Here is a 12287-nt window from a genome sequence, read left to right on the forward strand (position 1 = left end):
CATATGCACACACAGAGACCAAGTTTATCTGATTAGAAAACAGTTCACATCTCTTAGTGTGGATAATGGATCAGCAAGAAGCTTCAGAGTGGACTGACATGCCCACACTTTCACAGTATCAAAATATTAACTTTTAGTTTAACAATATTACTTACAAAATGCAACAGCAGATTAAGAAAGGTTTATAAATAGGCATGCATATAAATTATGACACTCAGGTATATATATTGAAAGCTAACAGTCGCATACACTACACTCTAGTTCAACTTATTTTCACTCCGCAGCACTCAACAAAGCCAGGCTTTTGTATGCTTCATTTGCCTATGTTAAATATGAAATTATAAAAATATTTCTGATTATTCTAATCTGGACCGCCCCCCTCCATGGCAATTGCAACAAATTAGTTCTATTACAATTTAATGCAAGAGTTTGTGCTCAGAGTAATCACAAAGTTGACTCTTCAATACTGAAGTAGCTCAGCACAACTCATTTAGTGTGGATCTTGCGGTGTTTTTTCATATGGTCTCTCCTAGCGAACGCTTTACCACAAAAGTCACAAACATAAGGCTTCTCCCCTGTGTGGTATCTCAAGTGGACAGTGAGCTTGTAGCCGGCCTTGAACTCCTTGGCACAATACTCGCATGTGTAAATGCCATCCGATTTCATCAGTTTGGGCTTCTTAACCTTGGGTTTTGTCGTGGCCGGCGCTTCCTGCTGAACAGATTCTCCAGCAGGGTGCTGATAAACCTCCGTACAATAAGGTATGTGTTTGGACTTTTGGTGAATGCGGAGAACATCAGAGCGACTAAAACGGTCTCCACAGAAGCACACGTATGGCTTCTCTCCCGTGTGAGTACGCAAGTGCCGGGAGAGCTTGTAGATAGAGCCAAATACTTTCTGGCATATGTTGCACTCCTGCTTGTTGGGATCCTCAAAGCCTTGAGCATTAAGCTGATCGGTAATTTCCAAGGGTTCGTCCTTTACTTGAATAATCTCTTCCATCTTCACCTGAACTGCAGTGTCAACACACTGCTTTCCTAAAATGTTAGTGTCTTCGCTTTTTACTATCGAGGTTCCCATCTGATTATTATTTTTGGCTTCCAGCAACATTGCACGACGAACTTCTGGATTAATCTTGTGCTTGAGAGAATGAATTTTCAAGTGATCACTTCTAGCAAATCTTTTTCCACAAAAACACACATATGGTTTTTCCCCCGTGTGAGTGCGCCGGTGGAGAGTAAGTTTGTCAGAGCGTGAAAAGGATTTTGTACAAATCTCACACACATGACGTTTTCCTTGTTCCTGGGTCACCACAGGAGGCTTCACATCTGCTGTTTCTTTAACAGCGATCTCAACTTTTGGTACCACTGGTGTACGTGGTGGCGGTGGTGGTGGCACTTGCACCGTAGCAAGGGGAGCAGCCATTGGATATGCCCTGAACACCTGCGGCTCACCGGCTGAAAAATAATGATATGCTTTAGTAATCAAAACAGGACACCATAAACTCAGATCCCTTAGTAGCTACATTAACCCTTTGAGTGTTGAGACCACTGTTCACAAACTTGCTCAAAGTGTCGAAGAATTTAAAAAAAAAATTATATGAAATGGCAGAGAATCTTTTTCCAAAGGTAATGAAACCAAAAGTTCAAAATTTGATGGAAAACTTACAGAATTACGCTCTCACGAAGTTAGCGGCCTCTGTGATATTTACACATAGGCGATTTTGCCCACTTTGAGCCCTATTTTGGGCCAATTCCTTTGTTCCACTCGACCAAGCTCATAGCTGTATCGCTAGAACTTCTTTTATTTTATTGACTGAGCACATGGAACTGCCCATTTACCTATTTCAACTACATAAAAAGTGATCAGAAATCACTAATTTGGCCAATTTCACACAAAATTCAAGGTCAATTTTAAAACAGAGGCCAGAATAAACAATGTAGACATTCCTGGCACTAAAATAACATTTTCTCTGTTTATTAATCACGTCTCCAGGCCCCTCTAATATTATGCTTGCTTTTCATTTTAAATTTGTATTCACACAAAAATTAGATGATTTACTGTCATTCAGACTACTGCATAATTGTAATAATTGTAAAAATAATACCAGTGCATTTGTGACTGCATATTAGACCCACCAGTGACATGTATTGGACGCATGACGTGATTTGTTTACTCTTGAAAATTGTTAAAAATTTAACATTTCTGCTAATTTCAGCTCAATTTAAAGCTACTTTTAGCCAGTAAACCATTCAAAATCACCTCTTTTTCTGTAATATATCTTCCATTCTATCAAATGAGACCAACATCCATACTTACTACTGTGCAATCTACATATACAGGACCTTAAATTCCAATATTAACCTTGACCTAAAATGCTTTTTTGATAGTTGTGACAGGACCCACAAGCATAACACCTGACACAAACATCTCTACGACATTCCCCGTGTCCGACTAAACCTTTACAAAAATTCAATGTATGTCAAAGGCCCTAAAATCTGGAACACCCTACCTGAAAACTCTAGAACTGCAGACACATTCATCACCTTCAAAACTACCGTTAGAAAACATCTTATCTCCCTGATACACCCCGTCAACTAACTACATAAAAACCACCTGGTGGTTCACACTTACACTCACTCACTCACTCACCCATTTGACTATAAGCACAGAAACACGTATCTTAATCTTAAAATAATGATTCCTAACTAGCCACAATTTTGCCTGTGATACTCCAATATAGAAACTATGTATTGTGCCAAAACAAAAGTATTCACATTGCTAAACTCACAAACTAGTATTTAGTCACTTAGTATTTAGTCAACTTACTCCACAATTTGTAATAATTTAGGGTTAAGAATTAATCTAAGTTTGCCTGAAATGCCTAGCCTTGCTAGGTGTTCTAGTGGCCCCCTCTGTAATTAGTACATATTTTATTACATGAAAACCACACAATAACCAAAATCTGTAAACCCCGCATTGTAATCCTTATAGAGAATAAACTTTGATTTGATATGATTTGATTTGAACAGATCGAGAATACAATCATAAATACAAGACGAAAATACACCGCAAAGTCAATGTTTTAAACCAAAAGTGGTCGCAGCTTTTTATCATTATGTTCTGCTTGCTGTAGAATTTTTTTTTATACTGTGCACACTGACCATGCAGACTCATTCTCTCACATGTAGGCTTACCAGCTTTCTCCCACAAGATCTGAAGCCGCTAGAATTTTGTAGTATTACGGGAACGACACTGGCTTCAAAGCCGTAATTTTATGGGACTGACCATGAACTAAGATCCACTGGGAGCTACATTAAGGGACCATAGGAGACCATGAACTTAGATCCACTAGTAGCTACATTAACCCTTTTGGGGTCAGTCCCGTAATATTACCGTTTTGAAGCCAGTGTCTGTCCCGTAATGCTATGCCAAAATTTTAGCAGTTTCCAGTCTTTTGGGATAAAGCTGGTAATCCTATATATAAGAGAATGGGTCTGCATAGTCAGTGTGCACAGTATCAAAAAAAATCCTGCAGCACGCAGTGCATGAGAAAAAAAACCCGCGACCATGTTTTTGGTTTAAATGAGCAACTTTGCAGTGTATTTTCGTATGGTTTTTATGGTTGTAGTCTCAGTTTCTTTATCTCACTGATAGAATGGAAGATATATAACAGAAATAGAGACAATTTTGAATGGTTTACAAACTGAAATTAGCTTGAAATTGTGCTCATATTAGTGAAAATGTTCGATTTTTGCCAATGTTCAAGAGTAAATGAGTCACGTCACACATCCAATACATGTCAACTGGATGGTCTAATATGCACTCACGAATGCACTGACATTATTTATACAATCATTACCATTATGCAGTAGTCTGAATAACAGTAAATCTTTTATCTTTTGTGTGAATAAAAGTTCAAAATGAAAAGCAAGCGTAATATAAGAGAGGCCTGGAGACATGACTAATGAACAGAGAAAATGTTATTTTAGTGCCAAGAATGTCTACATTATTTATTCTGGACCCTACTCTGAAATCGGCCTTTCTTGAATTTGTTGTGAAACTGGCCAAATGAGTAATTTCTGATCACTTTATTGGGTAGTTGAAATAGGTAAATGGGCGTTTCTTATACTCAATCGATATAATGAAAGAAGTTTTAGCAAAATAGCTACGAGTTTGGTCAACCGGAACAGTGAAATTGGCCCACTAACTTTGCAAGAGTGTAATTCAGTAAGTTTTCCATGAAATTTTGTGCTTTTGGTTTCATTACCTTCAGAAAAATATTCTCTATAATTTCATAAGATTTTTTTTCTTCTTGACAATTCTTCAGCCCTGAATACAAGTTTGCAAGCAGAGGTCAAGACCCTTGTTTGTAGCTACATTAACCACTTCACCATCTGTGTCATATTTCTACAGCTTTGAAGTCAGCATCCGTGCTGTGGTGCGCCAAAATTCTAGCGGCTTCAAATTTAGTGTGAGAAGGCTGGTATGCCTACATCTAGTAGAATTGGTCTGCATGGTCAGTGTGCGCTGTAAACAAAAAATCAGGGCGCTGCACTGCATTGTGGGAACCCCATCTCGGTACGCTTTGTTCACTATGCCTTGCGGTAGCAAAAACCTCACTCCCCACTGAATTGGGAATCTTTTTTTCCAAAGTGACAGTTCTAACATGGATGGAAGTGGAAGTGAAGATGAATTCTATGGTTCTGAACAATTAGTGGTCAAAAGCAACTTACAATTAGTGGCCAAAAACCTTGACAATCCTTAACCATCCATCTCTGGGGCTGGTCCATTTGGGTGACATTCATTTGTACCTTGCTGTAAGTATAAGCTTATATTTTCCCATGGTCAGGGCTCAGATGTGAGTAAAGGTGATGACAAACAAGACTTGACAGACATATTTACCATACCTAGTTACACAGCAATGCATAACTTCAGGACTGACCAACTAGGAGGAGACACTGCCATCTACTAATCTGATGAACTGGAATGCATGAAATTTACTTGTACCAGGGACGATAATGGTAAATATATAATAGCTAAATTTGCATCAAAAGCCCTAAAAGAAAAAACTATAACAGTTGGAGCAGTCTACAGATTACCACACACAAATACTTAGACTTTAGTGATAACGTAAGAAACATGATAACTGATTCAGAGATGAATAAACACCACCTGATACTTACAAGAGACCTCAACTTAAACCTTATCCAAGCAGCAGACCCTCCAGTAACTGATTTCACAAACACTATGAACTGCTTGCTACTACCTTCTATAGCTAAGCCAACAAGAATCACCGAGACAAGTGCCTTACTTGATCATATCTGGACCAACACTATATCTCCACTACAGCTGGTATAATCACAGACAACACTACAGACCACTACCCTGCCTTTCTCATAACCAACTTATGTAAACTGCCTCAAGACTCGAGTAAGATCTCTTTTCACATATGTGACGAGTCATCAGTAAATAATTAAATATTAGCAATAGGTGACACTGACTGGCAGAGAGAGCTAGCAGACAGCCATTATATTGACAAAGGTGTCAAAAATTTTTTTTACATAAAATCCAAAACCTCTACAACATGCATTGTCCAATCAAAACGAAGCAGATCACAGCAGAGAGACTAATCAGCCCATGGCTAACTAATAGTACCCTCAAATCCATTGATACAAAGCACCAATATGAAAAGCTGCTCAGATTAGGCCTAATTACTAAAGAACTGACTAAATGATACACGTCAATACTCACAAAACTAATATGGAAATCAAAGCAAATGTATTATGAAAATGCATTTATTGAAAAAAAAAAAAAAAAGCAATATGAAAAGGACCTGGAAAACCTTCTCTTCAATTCCAGGCTCTGGAAAACTGTCTACAAACAAAGAGACAAACTTGATTAAACCAGATGGACCTCACATACAGCCTATAAACATGGCCAACAAACTTAGTCTTGATAAATTAGACACATGTACAACTCTTCGGTATCTTTATTGAGGAAACGTTTCGCCACACAGTGGCTTCATCAGTCCATACAAAGGAGAATCTTGAAGAACAGGAGTAGAATGAGGTAATCAGTCCCTCAACCTTGAGTCGATGTGGTCAGTCCATCAATCTTGAATAGAATACGGCATACGTGCTGAGAAGGAGCTTATAAACCGTTGGCAGGATTACCTCATTCTCCTCCTGTTCCTCAAGATTCTCCTTTGTATGGACTGATGAAGCCACTGTGTGGTGAAACGTTTCCTCAATAAAGATACCCAAGAGTTGCACATGTGTCTAATTTATCAACATGTCGGTTCTCTGAACCATTCATCTACAAACTTAGTCTTCTTGTCTACTGTAGAATCAAAGCTAGCCACCAAAATCCCAAGCTCAAATACTCAGCTAAAAGACTAACTTACTGGTAACTACTCAAATACTCAATACCTAGCACCAACAAATTCTAGTGAAATCTCACTCATCATTAAATCATTTAAAAACAAGCAGGAGATCTAAATAACTTGCCACCATTCATGCATAAAAAGCAGCTCATGTGCTGCCACCCATTATTACAACACTATTTAACAAATCTGTCGAGTCTTTAACCTTCCCATCCATACTCAAGACAGCAAGGGTCACCCCAATCCTCAAAGGGGGTGATCCAACTGATCTGAACAACTATAGACCTATAACAAACTTGCCCTTACTTTCTAAAATCTTCAAGAAAATAATACACAAATGGCTTTACTCCTACCTTATATCCAGAAACATACTTAACCCTTGCCAGTTTTGGTTTAGGCCAAAAAAAGTACGAATGATGCTGTCATACAAATGCTTGAACTACTGTATACAGCCCTCAATAAAAATGAATATCCACTATGGCTCTTCACAGATCTATGGAAAGCATTTGATACAGTGAACCACAATCTCTTGCACCAAAAACTAGACTATTACAGCATCAGAACACATTCTCTCAATTACCAACAATCTTATCTTAGCAACAGACACCAGTATGTATATGCAAATGGAGTTAACATCACTACCCAACCTGTAGCTGTTGGAGTGATCCCAGGGTAGTGTCCTTAGCTCACTCCTCTTTCTCATCTACATCAATGATCTCCCCAATGCATCTCAACTCCTTAAACCAGTTCTATTTGCAGATGACACTACTTATGTCTTCTCCCACTCAAACCTGGCTATACTTAGAGACACTGTCAACAACGAGCTGCCAAAAAATTCTACTTAGATGATGACCAACAAACTCACTCTCTATATAGACAAAACCTACTTCATGCTGTTTGGAAACAGAGCCTTAAATATGCAACTTAACATATTAATAAATAGTTCTCCCATTACAAGACACACTGAGGGGAAATTTCTAGATCTTTGCCTTGACTGTAATCTTAAATTTCATTCCCACATCCAGCATATATCCAAGATAATTTCCAAATCAGTAGACATCCTTTACAAAATACAGCAATTGTACTGCAAACAACACTCCTTACCCTATACCACTCTCTAATATATCCCTACCTCACCTATAGTATTTGTGACATGGTCAATCGACCACAGCCAACCACCTTAAACCCAACAAAAAGCTGCTGTACAGATGATCACCAACTCCTGTGCCAGACAACACACCCCACCAATTTTCGAAACTCTGAACCTACTAAATATACGAGACATACACTCATATTATTGTGCCTATATATGTACAGAACATTAAACTTCAATATAAACCCTGCACTTAAACTTCTCCTTGATAGCTACAACAGAATGCAGTCATAATACAAGACACAAAGCACACTTTCATATCCCTCGTGTCAGTCTCACACTATGCAAAAATGCAATGCACATAAAGGGCCTGAAGATCTGGAATTCACTTCCTGCACAGGTAAACGATCCCCCAACTGCATACAAGTTTAGGGTTACGCTTAAAAATCATTTCATCTCTCAAAATTAAACACCACAACTTCTAATCAGTATGAAGCAACTCCCCCAAATATTATATGACCTCTAGTCTATTAAAACATCTGCTAATCCACAAACTAGTACAGTGGACCCTCCATTTTCAATGATCTCCGTTATTGTCAATTTCGGTTTTGGCCAACTTTTTCGTCAATTTTTTGGCTCCGTTTTCGTCAATTACCTCAGTTTTCGTTATTCGTACAGAAGCTGTCCAGTACCGAGCGTGCAAAGCCGCCTCCCATACCATTCTCAGCCAGTGTAGCGTTGTTTCTCGGTGAGTAAACATATCCTGTCAGGTCATACAAAACATTTCGTAATAATCCATTGTCTTTGTCACTTGTTTATTGTATGTGACTGCTAAATAAGTGACCATGGCCCCAAAGAAAGCTCGTAGTGTTACTGCTTTGGTAAAGAAAGTGAAGAACACCGTAGAATTGAAAAAAGAAATTCTAAGAAAATATGATAATGGCATACTCATTGCTGAACTCAGCAGGATGTACGGGAAAGTCACCATCAACAATCAGCTCCATTGTGGCAAAGAGAAATGAAATCATGGAAGCTGATGTTGCGAAAGGGGTGAATGGTTCAACGAGGTGTTTGGCCTGAGTGTGAAGAAATACCTCCCGGATAATAAATTGCCACTCCAGTGCCTCCTATTAATGGACAATGCCCCTGATCATCCTCCAGACTTGGAAGACCAATTGTCTAAGGAATTCAGTTTTGTAACAGTGAAGTTTTTGCCTCCTAACACCACTCCTCTTTTCCAGCCAATGGACCAGCAGATTATTACAAACTTCAAAAAACTGTACACCAAAGCAATGTTTCGAAGGTGCTTTGACATAACCTTGGACTCTGAATTGACCCTAAGCGAGTTCTGGAAGAATCATTTCAACATCTTCCACTGCATAGGCCTCATAGATAAGGCTTGGCAGGGAGCGACTTCCAGAACGAGAACTCTGCTTGGAGAAAATTGTGTCAAGATGGTGTCCAAAAGAAGAGTTTTGAAGGGTTTGAGGCTGACCCTTTGACCCTACACCTGTTGTGTAATCAATTGTGGCATTGGGAAATTCCATGGGGTTGGATGTGAGTGGCCAGGATGTGGAAGAGTTGGTGGAGGACCACAATGAAGAACTAACCATTGATGAGCTGCAAGAGCTTCAACTGCAACAGCAACAGACCACAGCTGAAGAAATTGCTTCAGAGGAGGAGGAAGAGAGATGGAAGAAGATGCCTTCTTCAAAGATTAAGGAGATTTGTGCAATGTGGACTAAAGTGCATTCATTTGTGGAGGAACATCACCCTGAGAAAGCTGTTGCAATCTGTGCTGGTGGCTTTTACAATGACAATGCCATGTCCCATTTTAAGCAAATCTTAAAGAGATACCAGAAACAGACCTATCTGGACAGATATTTTGTGCGACAGGGGTCCAGTGACTCTCAAGCTGATCCTAGTGACAGTAAAAAACAAAGGAAGGAAGTGACCCCAGATAAGGACTTGGTACCTAGAGTCTTTATGGAGGGGGATTCACCTTCTAAACAATAACCTGTCTTTCCTCTCCCCTCCTCCCTGTCTTCCTTCCAACAACAACAGCCTTCAATAAAGGTAAGTGTCATGTGTAATGTTCATTCTTTTGTGTATGTAACTATCTTTAAGGTAAAAAAAAAAAATTTTGTTGATATTTCTGGGTGTCTGAAACGGATTACAGTGGAACCTCGGCTTACGAATTTAAGCCGTTCCGAGACCTTGTTCGTATCCTGAGTTGTTCGTATGCTGAGTCAATTTTCCTCATTTAAATTAGTTGAAATGCAATTAATCCATTCCAGCCTCTCAAGAGGCATGACAAAATAATGCTAATATCAACTCTACAGCTTAGTTATCTATCACAATTCATCTAATATGACATAATAAACAATATTAATAACATAGAAACATGATATACACTCTAGAATGAATAAAATAGGCCATAATATGGCAAGTGATGGCGACACCAGCAGCGGCAGAAAGCATCTGCCGTTTACTCTCCCACTCTAGTATCTTCCCAGTCCATAACCCCACGTCTAGCTTGTGTTTATGTATGATTAGTGGTGAAGTTGTCACATATGTAACCACAGGTGTGGTCAAGACAGATGTACATATAGGTGAAAACGTGATCACTGTGGCCTCAGTGGTGGTGGTGGTGGCATCCACAGTGGTGGTGGTGGTGGCAGCATCCACAGTGGTGGTGGTGGCAGCATCCACAGTGGTGGTGGTGGTGGCGGCATCCACAGTGGTGGTGGTGGCAGCATCCATGGTGGTGGTGGTGGCGGCATCCACAGTGGTGGTGGTGGCGGCATCCACAGTGGTGGTGGTGGCAGGATCCACAGTGGTGGTGGTGGTGGCAGCCACAGTGGCGGTGGTGGCAGCAGTCAGAGTGGTGGCGGTGGCAGCCAGCTGCCTCCCTCAATGCTGCTGCCTTCTTCGTTTCTCTAGCTTTTTTCATAGTTTTTAATCGCTGATACTTTTGAAACCAACCGCTCCTTGCCCGACCAGTCCCATCTCTTTTATCAACAGCCTGGCATGAGCAGCGATCGTCCAAGAAGAACTCCTGATTCGAGGATGAAGTGCCAGGATGAAGGAGAATGACGACGTCAGCCAACTAAGTCATCTGGTAAGCTACATCACTAAACTCATGGTCAACCTGGTGAGCCACGTCACTCAACTCATGGTCAACTGGGTAAGCCACGATATCAGTACCCAGAGTGGCGCCAGCCACAAAGTCAGCAAGAAACTAAGGTCAAGAAAGAGGTAGTATGCTACCACTGTAATAAATCAGGCCACATTCGTCCTAACTGCCCAAATACAGGTCTCCCTCAACATTCACGAGGGTTAGGGGATCAAGAGCCTCGCGAATGTTGAAAAACCGTGAATGTTTGGTGCCCCAATATATTGTAGGGAAATATAATACAATAATGCTTCCTTAACTTGTTGAACCATGAATAATCATAAAATACAGGAAAACGTCGTGAATTGTACTAAATACATACGTTATGCCTAAACAACATGTATGTTATTAAATACCACTGCCTCCACCACTGCAAGTCCCTACCCTCCCTCCGACCCCCCACAACTGGCAGCCAGCCCTTCCACCACTGTGTGGTGAGTGTTTTGTTTGTTCATTATTTGCTATTAAACTACAGTACGTATAAATAATGTCAACCCATTTATGACTGCATATTGGAATGGCTATTCGGATAGGTATTGGAAGGTGACATCATGTGTTTACTCTTGAACACAGCAAAGAATCAAACATTTCTGCTACTGCTAATAATAATAATAATAATATTAATATAATAATAATAATATTAATATAATAATAATAATAATAATAATAATAATAAATACGATAGAATTGAAGAAGGAAATTGTACAAAAATACGAGGGTTGAAGCAGTGGTGGAGGAAGTGGTTGACGCAGCGTCAAAGTGGCTTTGTTTATGCTGGAGTGAGTATGTCTCCGTGCTCTTCCAAACATTTCACAATAATTCATTGTATTTGATGCTTGTAGATCGAGTGTGACTGGAGTGGTTGAGGCAGTGGTAGAGGCAGTGATAGAGGCAGTGGGTGAGGCAGTGGTATTTACTAACATTTTTTTTTTTTTTTTCAACAAGTTGGCCATCTCCCACCGAGGCAGGGTGACCCAAAAAAGAAAGAAACTCCCCAAAAACAAAATGCTTTCATCATCATTCAACACTTTCACCACACTCACACATAATCACTGTTTTTGCAGAGGTGCTCAGAATACAACAGTTTAGAAGCATATACGTATAAAGATACACAACATATCCCTCCAAACTGCCAATATCCCAAACCCCTCCTTTAAAGTGCAGGCATTGTACTGTACTTCCCATTTCCAGAACTCAAGTCCGACTATATGAAAATAACCAGTTTCCCTGAATCCCTTCACTAAATATTACCCTGCTCACACTTCAACAGATCATCAGGTCCCAAGTACCATTCGTCTCCATTCACTCTTATCTAACACGCTCACGCACGCTTGCTGGAAGTCCAAGCCCCTTGCCCACAAAACCTCCTTTACCCCCTCTCTCCAACCCTTTCGAGGACGACCCCTACCTCGCCTTCCTTCCCCTATAGATTTATATGCTTTCCATGTCATTCTACTTTGATCCATTCTCTCTAAATGACCAAACCACCTCAACAACCCCTCTTTTGCCCTCTGACTAATACTTTTATTAACTCCACACCTTTTCCTAATTTCCACACTCCGAATTTTCTGCATAATATTTACACCACACATTGCCCTTAGACAGGACATCTCCACTGCCTCCAACTGTCTCCT

The 12287-nt window shown here is 40.0% G+C and overlaps 1 protein-coding gene across 2 annotated transcripts in view; it reads right to left on the bottom strand.

Moving 5' to 3' along the window:
* Positions 1-299: 299 nt before the first annotated feature.
* LOC128684239 (zinc finger protein 391) overlaps positions 300-12287 on the bottom strand; it is a 66428-nt gene continuing 54440 nt past the window's right edge. For both annotated transcript variants that reach the window (XM_053770413.2, XM_070093945.1), the window contains exon 3: positions 300-1457. In XM_053770413.2, coding sequence (XP_053626388.1) covers positions 487-1457 — 971 coding nt within the window. In that variant the 3' untranslated portion in view covers positions 300-486. The remainder of the gene's footprint in view (positions 1458-12287) is intronic.

The sequence above is a fragment of the Cherax quadricarinatus genome, chromosome 4 (genome assembly GCF_038502225.1).
Source record: "Cherax quadricarinatus isolate ZL_2023a chromosome 4, ASM3850222v1, whole genome shotgun sequence".
In the NCBI taxonomy this organism is placed as follows: domain Eukaryota; kingdom Metazoa; phylum Arthropoda; class Malacostraca; order Decapoda; family Parastacidae; genus Cherax; species Cherax quadricarinatus.